The sequence below is a fragment of the Rhamphochromis longiceps genome, linkage group LG7 (genome assembly GCF_057381845.1).
Source record: "Rhamphochromis longiceps isolate RC_006_pf linkage group LG7, R_longiceps_female_GT1.1, whole genome shotgun sequence".
NCBI classification, from domain to species: domain Eukaryota; kingdom Metazoa; phylum Chordata; class Actinopteri; order Cichliformes; family Cichlidae; genus Rhamphochromis; species Rhamphochromis longiceps.
The window spans coordinates 70,038,092-70,047,589 of NC_140563.1; the positions used below are offsets into that span (position 1 = coordinate 70,038,092).

The following is a 9,498-nucleotide window of genomic DNA, read 5'->3' on the forward strand; positions in this document are numbered from 1 at the left end:
GTGTGGGGAGTTACTCTGAGGACTCATTTGTTAAAGTGGAGACCCCAGAGGGGAGGAGCTTAACTCCTATCCCTTCATCCTAATTGTGGGGTCAGAAAACTTTTGGCTTTTTCAAACCAACAAAAAATGATGTTTGTACTTCAATGTGAAGTCTTTTGTTTTGTTTTTTTGTTTGTTTGTTTGTTTTTTTAATAACTGCACTAGAGATGGACCGATCCGATATTACGTATCGGTATCGGCCCGATACTGACGTAAATTACTGGATCGGAGAGAAATAAAAAATGTAATCCGATCCATTAAATATCAAAAAAGCACCTCACAAAACTTGCAACACGCCGTAACTCGGCTCATAACCGTAGCACGTCGCAACAGTGTGGTCACGTGATCGAGAGGCTGTGGCGTGCCCTGTGGTCTGGTTGAGTATTTGTAGCCTCGCTACCAAACCAGCATTTCATCAACCAATATATGGAGCGACTGCCTCTTCTTGCTGCTGCTTCAATCATGAAACTGATCAATGATCAGCTGATCGGCTCTCTTCTTTGTTTTTGGCCCACTTTGCACCAGAAAGAGGAAACCAGCGGCTGAACAGCAGCAGCACGTTTAAGCTTGATCAGCTGTTGTTAGAATGTATTTAATATTACTTTCTACTTGAGGATCTTTTTCTACAGCTGACGCTGGTAACTGTGCAGGGGCGGATCTAGCAAAGTTTAGCCAGGGGGGCCGATAGGGCATTAACTGGGAAAAGGGGGCACAAAGACATACTTTTCTTTCTTATTCTCATTTAAAATGTCGAGCTTTTAATAAATAATTATCTGAATCTTACACCTAAAGTTTTAATCTGATGTAAAATGTATAGAAGTCCATCACTGTATATAGTAACTGTTAAGTCTAATATACCCTAGTAAGGTATAGTACTTTTTCCTTTGGGAACCATCTGTGCAGTCTGCAGTTTTGTTGAAGAAAGATGTTGAATCTATTTAATATTTCTTGAAAAATAATTGATTTCTGTGCATTTTTTTCGCACTGCATCAAATTAAGGTTGATTACGTCGATTAAGCATCATGAGGTGGAGCGTGAGGGGTGGTTCCCTATTTTTTTTTTTTTTTTGCTGGGAGTTTGCAACCTTATTAGTTTGGTTGCCTAATATTTCTGCTAAGTACTCTTTAAAATACCAGAATAGGGAGGATGGAGCAGGTTTAAGTTTACTAGATTGATCAGTTTTGCTGAACTATGAAATATTTTGGGCGCAGTGCATTTTTTACATACAGTATAACAGAATAGCTTTAGTGTTGTTTATTTAAACTTGAGTATGAACTTATACAAAATGCAGCAAGATATATAAAAAAAAAACAGTTTTATTGATTAAAGAAAACTGTATCAGATTCATATCAGTGTCGGCCGATATCCAAATTTATGATATAAATTTATGATAGTGCTAGCTAAAAACGTAATCTGCATCAGCTGACGAGGAACTGGCTCATAAAAGCACCTGAGGGTGTTACACATCACCAGCATTCATCCGCAGAGAGGCCTCCAGAGTAAGTCCGCAGCCCCAGCTTCTAATGAGCCAATCAGCTGCTTGGATGGTAAAACGGAAAGTCCAGAGCAGCCGAGAGAAGACGGCGACAGGCGCCGAGTGAAAAAGTGAAAGCAATGTGCAGGAAATCCCCCTGTAAGTTTGGCTGAAAGCCAAGGTAAATAAATATGTTTTAAGACGTGATTTAAAAACAGATAAGGAAGGTGCCTGTCTAACATGTAAAGGCAACTCATTCCACAGTTTTGGTGCTGCCACAGTGTTGCACAGCAAACGCCCGATCCCCTCTGAGCTCACGATTAGTCCTGGGCTCGCTCAGGAGGAGCTGGTCTGCCCACCTGAGGGGCCGGGAGGGTATGTGTGGATGAAGAGCTCAGAGAGGTACAGAGGGGCAGTATTGGACAGACATTTAAAAACAAATAAAAGCAGCTTAAAATGATCCTAAAATGCACGGGCAGCCAATGAAGTGAATATAAAACTGGGTGATGTGCTCACATCTACGAGTGCCAGTCAAAAGACGTGCAGCAGCATTCTGAGCTAGCTGCAGTCGAAGAACAGAAGATCGACTCACCCCAAAATGAAGAGAATCACAGTAACCCAGCCGAGCGGTTGCAAAGACACGGATTACTGTTTCAAAGTGCCAGCTGCCTCAGATGAAAGAAACTAGACCTTACAACCGACCCGATCTGGCTTTCAAGCTTAAGTTCAGGATTTCGGGGTTTGCAAAGCAACACACGGAACAGCAGCGGAGGAGGTCTGAACACCATTACTTCAGTGTTAGAATCATTAAAACAAAGAAAGTTTAGCGCCAACCACGACTTGACGTCCTCCAGACATGTTCGTAAGCGATTTACAGACGACCCATCTTTCTTTTTAAGAGGAATATGAATCTGGCAGTCATCTGCAGAACAGTGAAACGAGAGTCCGTGTCTCCTAAAAATTGAGCCCAAGGGAGGTAAATAAAGCGAAAGCAGGATAGGGCCCAGAATGGAACCCTGTGGTACTCCATGAGACAGCGGAGCACGGGAGGACTCCGTTTGTTAAGTAAGACCTGAACCATTTCAGAACCTGTTACACCGACACACTGCTCCAAACACGAGATTGAAATTTCATGGTCTACAGTGTCAAATGCAGCAGTTAAATCGAGTAAGATAAGAAGGACACTTTCACCAGAATCGCATGATAAAATATGTCATTAAAATTCTTAAAAGTGCTGATTCAGTGCTATGCATTGCTTTAAAACCAGACTGGAAAATCATCTGAACATTTTGTGCATTCAAAAACGGGATCAATTACATGCTACTTTTTCCAAGCGCAGCTTAGATATTAGATATCAACAGCGTTTGTATCTAGCCCAGGTTTCTTAAGAAGTGGTTGCACAATTGCATCTTTGAAATTCTTTGGAACCACACCTGAAGTAAGGCTGCTTTTTAAAATGGTTAAAATAGTTGAACCTGTGGTAGAAGAAACTTCTTTCAGAAAACGGGGAGGGATGGCATCGTAGGGCGAGCCTACAGGCTTTAGATGATCCACCACCTCCTGTAGCTGAGCAAGAGTAACCGACTCTGTTGAAAGACAGCCGAGCAAACTGGAGGATCAGAGGCGTCAGATGTGGGCAAAGTAATCCGCGCCCTAGCCGAGGCTACCTTCTTTATAAAGAAGTGCAGAAATTTTCACACATTTCATGTGACGGCTCAAAACTGAGATCAGAAAGAGGGCTTAAACAATATATGTGGTTTCTGATAATTCACCATAATAATGTTTGCAAAGTGTTTCCGCTTTGCTTCTTTTAATGTAAGCTGATATAAGGCCCAGCGCTCTCTTTAATTTTGTAAAGCTGTAAGAAATTCAAAACTCAAGTTGAGTTTAACTGAGCCGAAACACAGTGCTGAAAGAACCTCCGTGCCGAGTAGCTAAAAATGTCTCGTGTTCATGGTTTGCCTGTGTGTTTTTCTGCAGGTATGCTGGTTGTGAACGTCACCTGGAGGAACAAGACGTACGTTGGAACTCTGCTGGACTGCACGCGGCACGACTGGGCGCCGCCGAGGTACAGAAACGACTCAGGCTCACGCCGTTCGGCCGAGATCTCGAGTATAAAACAAGCTCGTTCTTGCTACGCTCAGTCACCACCATGTAAACACGTAGACACGTGTCAGGGACAAACATACAGATGAGCCTGTAGTGAGACACGTGGTCGATACCTGCAGACGTAAACACAGGGAAAGGCTGTAGGTTTCATGCAGGTAAACAAAACAACTTATTATTGCTCATTAATAAGACAAACGTAAGTCTCATCCAATTACTCGATGGAGTAATCAATACTCGATTACTGATAATGGACAGCTGCGGCTCTGTGTGCTGTACGATGGTTTGTTTGAGTCGGCTGCGTGACACCTTTGGTTACCTTTGGTACAGGTGAGGTCAGGTGTGTCTTTCGGCTCGCTGATGTCCACCTCTGTGTTTTTAGGTTCTGCGAGTCTCCCACCAGTGACGTGGAAATGCGGAGCGGCCGCGGTCGAGGTAAGAGGATGCGTCCCAGCAGCAACACGCCGTTGAACGACAACAGCAACTCGTCGGACAATAAAGGCAGCGGCAGCAGTAAGACGCGCGGCGCCACGGCCAACAGCAAAGGGCGGCGTGGGAGTCAGACGGCTGGCTGCGGCGAAGACGCCAAAGCCAGCCCGTCCTCCGCTAAGAGGAAGACAAAGCCCGCCTCAGATATGGACCCCACCTCCAGCTCAGAGGACACCAAAGCGTCAAAGCGCATGAGAACGAACTCGACCGGCGCCGGGACGCCTCTGCCTGGAAGCAAAGCCGATTCACTGCCGCCGCCACAGCTGGACCGGACCTGCCCCTCCCCCGTCCTCATCGACTGCCCCCACCCCAACTGCAACAAGAAGTACAAGCATATCAACGGACTGAAGTACCACCAGGCCCGCGCCCACAACGACCAGGACGTCCGACTGGACCAGGACGGTGACAGCGAGTACGGGGACGACCCCGCCCTCCATCCCGAACCCGCCTCCTGCAACGGCGCCGCCATCTCGCCTGCTCGCTCCACTACACCGAAGGGTCGGGGCTTCGATGCCCCCTCGCCCTCACCAGGCAAGCTGACATCAAAGGTTAAAAAGAAGACGAGCGAGGCTGAGCCTGAGGTGACGGACGGTGGCGAGGAGGGGGCGTGTTTGACTGACGAGGCCAGTAATGACGGCATGGACGACAGGAAGGTCAAGAAAATGACGGCCGGGGGGAAAGCTGAGAAACTGGGACAGAAAGGCTTGAAGCTGACTCGCCCCGCCGGCGCGCCCGGAGTTCCCTCGCCATACTCCCTCCAAGCATCCTCCCCCGCTCTGGGCTCAGTGGTACAGTCCGTACCCAAAAGCCCCCAGCTGAAAAACGTCCAGCCTAAACCCGCGCCCCTCACTGACCCCGCCTCCAGCCCCGCCCATTCCAAGGACAAGAAAAAGAAAGACAAAAAGAAGAGGGATGGCGGAAAGGAAGAGGACAGCCCGAAGGCGATGGGTAAGGCGGGGAGGCCAGAGGAGGGCAAGAGCCCCTACTCTGAGGCGTCAGACGCTTTGCTCAACGGCTCCTCGGAAGCTCAGCAGAGCCGGCTCGCCAGCATCAAAGCCGAAGCCGACAAGGTGTACAGTTTCTCCGACAACGCACCCAGCCCGTCCATCGGCGTGGCCAGCAGGATGGAGGCCGGCCTGGCGCCCACGCTTCACATGACCCAGAACGGAGCCGACAACGCATCGGTCAAGACCGGTAGCCCCGCCTACTCTGACATCTCTGATGCTGGGGAGGACGGCGAGGGTAAGGCAGAGGGGGTAAAGGTCAAGCCAGAGCCTGACCAGGGACCTCGTGAGAGCGCCAAGAAGGCGCTGTTTCCCCCTCAGGCGTCCAGTAAAGATTCGCCGTACTACCCCAGCTACGACGCCTACTACTCCCCCACCTATGCCAACCCCAGCCCGGGACCAGCGCCTGCAGCACCACCTCATGGTGAGATAGCACAAGTGAAAGTGAAGAAAGAGGAGGAGCTTGAGGTGGGAGAGGAGGGAAAACTGAAGGAGGAGCCTCAGGAGGAGAGAAAGGTGGAGCCAGGGCCTCCGCAGCCATCAGTCATCCAGCAGCGCTCCAACATGTACGCCCAGCCGCTCTATTACAACCAGTACTACGTCCCTCCCTACTCCTACTCCCACGAGCAGGCCTACCACGCCCACCTCTTGGCCTCCAACCCTGCCTACCGTCAACACTTCGAGGAGCAGCGACAGCGCCACGCTGACAAGAAGGCGGAGAGCAAAGAGCGCGAGGCTTCCGTGAAAGAAGAGTGGAAGCAGAAGGCATCGGTACCGCCCACTCTGTCAAGGGCGCCCAGCCTCACGGATCTGGGCGCCAGGGGAGGCGTGAACCCAGCGAAGCCCAAAGAGCCCGCCACGGCTTCGGAACAGGCCAAGTCGGTCATCATGGCGAAGGGAGAGGACTCCAAGGCGCCCGCCGCCCAGCCCGAGGGTTTGAAGATCAAGCTGAGTGAAGGAGGGCATCACGGGAAAGAAGAGCCAAAGTCAGGGGCAGAGCCGGGCCGAGCAGCGAGCGTCGAAGCTGCCATGTGGTACAGACAGGTACAGGTGTCCTCCCTCTGTCACGGCACGTTCCACCTCGCTTGTGTTTTAAGATTGATTGAGGTTAGTTTGATGCTGATGAAGGTTTCTCCCTCTCTGCAGGAGCCCGACTCACGTCTGTGGTCCTACGTCTACCCCAGCAAATACTCGGAGGCTCCCAAACTTCAGGAGGACGACAGGTGGAAGGAGGAGCGGGACAGGAAGGTGAAGGAAGAGAGGCCGCGGCCCAAGGAGAGCCTCCAGAAAGACGAGGCGGCGAAGGAGGTGGCGGAGGGTAGGACGCAGCTGCCCCCCGAGGAGCTCCGCGGGGGCGGGAAGGAGGCGCGCCCGCCTCACATGCAATTCCCCTCGCCGCTGGCCCAGCATCAGGGCTACGTGCCCTACATGCACGGACCGTACGCCTACAGCCAGGGCTACGAGCCGAGCCACCCCGGGTACAGAGGCATGCCCTCGGTCATGATGCAGAATTACCCAGGTGAGAAACTCAAACACGACATAAAGCAGGCGCAGCACAAAGAGAGCGCGAGGGCGGCGAGGGCTGGAGAGTGAAAACCAGCGAGGAGTTAAATTAAAAGCCACGTTTCTTTGTGGCGTCCGAGGGACGAGCGAGTGCCAGCTGTTGGTTTTGGTTTCTGTTTAGGCTCGCCGGTAAACCTGCCGACTGTTCACGGTGATACGGCTTCAGGAAGCTGAACTTCAACATGCAACTTCCTCTAAAATCCACCAATTTTCACTTTTTTCCACATTTCTGTGTAAACAAATGAGATCAGGCTGTTTTAGACCAGCCGACGCTTCAAATCTACTTCTGCTCATTTTCATTCACGTTATTAATATAAAATTAGACGAATGCGACGCACGGCCCCGGATGATCAGACTTTCACTGGCCCCCGAAAGAAAGCGCTGTAGAGGAGTCGATGCTGAGAGCTCGACCGAACTCTGACAGGTTTAAAGATCTTTAAGCTATCTCGCCACTGCACGTGTAATCCTGGCTACGGTGGCCACTGTGGGACAAACATGCTGGTCAACAAAGACGCATCAAAGTCACTGTTACTGTTGCTTGCCTCACACTGTAAGTGGCCTTGTGGAAACGGTTGTGGCGCTTTAGACTGAGGTGAGAAGGAATAGGATGAGATTTTGTTAAGGTGGCGTTGTCTCGTTCCTTCCTGTCATGTGTTTGGTGAAGGATAAAACACGTGTTTCATATCTGCAGTCTGAAGATGCAGGCATGGATTTAAACGCCTGCGATTTCTCTTCTCCTCTGCCTTTGGCGTCATGCATTTGTGGGCGGTCTCTAGCCACATACATAAAATGTGATGTTTGGATCCATCTCAGCCATTGTGTTCAAAGCTGGTGGGGGTAACACGGCGCTCCAGTATTTTTAGTGGATTCATCCTGAGTTTGTTGGAGAACACAGTTACACACTAATCACCACTGAAAAATGGCGTACTGACCTTTAGAGCTGCTGCCGCCACGTCATCATGCCGAACCTATGTTTGAACCTTTATGTTCAAACATAAACATCATGTTGTTTGTTCATGTTTGTCCTTCCAGGCTCGTACCTGCCAGCCAGTTACTACGCCGCCTCATACGGCGGGAAGGTGGGGGCGGGCGAGGACGGCGAGAAGCCCTCCAGGTCAAGTCCGTCTGTGAAGCCGTCCAGCGAGGCCAAAGCTCTGGACCTGCTGCAGCTGCACGCCAGCCAGTACAAAAGCAAGTCGCCGTCCATCCAGGACAGCAAGACGCCACATGACCGAGAGCGGGAGAGAGAAAGGGAGGGCGACCGGCCACGCTCCTCGCCCTCGCAGCGCATCATGCAGTCCCATCACCACCTGGGATACCCTCTGTACGACCTGTCTTACCCCTCAGGTGAGCCTCGCCTGCTGCCTTTAGATCCTCTTTAGCTCAGGTGTTGGAGGACAACCTGCTCAGTTTAGTGACCAGCCACAGAGCCATGGTGAAGCTGACCTCCCATGATTCATAGCTGGAAAAGGATCCTCTGAGCCCGCCCACCTCACCCCTCTGAGCCTGCAGCTGCTTTTAATGAGAGGCGTGTGCGAGTCTGTTTCAGTTCTGACATCCTGTCTTTGTTTCAGGCCTCTCGTCCTCCGCCATCGTCGCCAGTCAGCAAGCGTCCGCCCAGTCCATGTACCCGCCCGCACGGAGGTGAGAACGGTAAGAAACACACACACACACAGACACACACACACAGACACACACAGACACACACACACACAGACACACACACACACAGACACAGACACACACACACACACAGACACACACACACACACAGACACACACACACACACACACACAGACACAGACACACACACACACACAGACACACACACACACAGACACACACACACACAGACACACACACACACACACAGACACACACACACAGACACACAGACACACACACACACACACACACACACACACACACACAGCAGTTATGTGTGAGTGCTGCGCAGGTGCTCATCACATCCATGAACATGCTGGGACTTCTGTGCCGCTCCTCTCCACCTGTACCTGCCCTGCTTCAGGCGTCTCGGTGCAGCAGCTCCACCTACTGGTCAGATCAGTGAATCTCAGTGTAAAAAAACAGTTACTGAACAGGACATCAGCCTCCTCATCATCATCACCTTCTTCTTCGTTTTAATTTCAAACCATTCCCTGGTAAAATCTTCTGACCCGTGATCTCCTCTCACTTTCTACAGGCACACCTGATTGGCCAGCCTCTACGCCTCTCCGAGTCATGTGACTGGATCACGTGAAGAAGTGTTTCTGTTTCCGTGACATCAGTTCAGTGGTGTTCTGTGTGTGTTTGATATCTCTGCCTGGACGTCCAGCCAACTGCTCCGACCCTCGCCGGACCGGATCCTGGTCCCGTTGGGTTCTGCTGGTTCTGGGCGGTCCCGTTGGCCAGCAGGTGCTGCTGGGATGCAGAGCTCACAGTGACGTACCTGCAGGGACGACTGGGTGACCTCTGACCTCTTTCAGAAGGACGGGCTCAGCTCCGGGTGACATCACACCGTTACCTGGATGCGTCTCAGCTTCACGTGAAATAAAGAGAACACTGGATGAAGGAGGGCCGGCCAATCAGAGGGCAGTATTCAGACTGCTTCCTTGTACTGACTGAGTGACAGGCTCCTCCTCCTCAGTGTGTAGCTGTAAACATGCTCTGTGTGTGTGTGTGTGTGTGTGTGTGTAAATACTGTACAGAGGAATTATTTTAAAGAGCTGTTGGATGATGTTGGATTTCCTACTCTTCTTTTTGTCTGGTAGTCTCTGCCTCTGTTTTTCTACTGTTGTTGATCTGATATTAAACCTGTAGCT

At 50.8% G+C, this 9,498-nt stretch overlaps 1 protein-coding gene across 3 annotated transcripts in view; it reads left to right on the plus strand.

Moving 5' to 3' along the window:
- The window catches only part of LOC146666929 (zinc finger protein 609-like), a 32,018-nt gene extending 22,520 nt beyond the window's left edge, over positions 1 to 9,498 (plus strand). The window contains exons 4-9 of one of the 3 annotated variants that reach the window (XM_085415060.1): positions 3,494 to 3,581; positions 4,002 to 6,156; positions 6,259 to 6,631; positions 7,708 to 8,022; positions 8,250 to 8,319; positions 8,880 to 9,019. In XM_085415060.1, the coding sequence (XP_085271186.1) occupies positions 3,494 to 3,581; positions 4,002 to 6,156; positions 6,259 to 6,631; positions 7,708 to 8,022; positions 8,250 to 8,319; positions 8,880 to 8,889 (3,011 nt within the window). In that variant the 3' untranslated portion in view covers positions 8,890 to 9,019. Of the gene's footprint in view, positions 1 to 3,493; positions 3,582 to 4,001; positions 6,157 to 6,258; positions 6,632 to 7,707; positions 8,023 to 8,249; positions 8,329 to 8,879 lie in introns of all 3 variants that reach the window. The other 2 variants (XM_085415059.1, XM_085415061.1) reach the window with 2 other exon arrangements.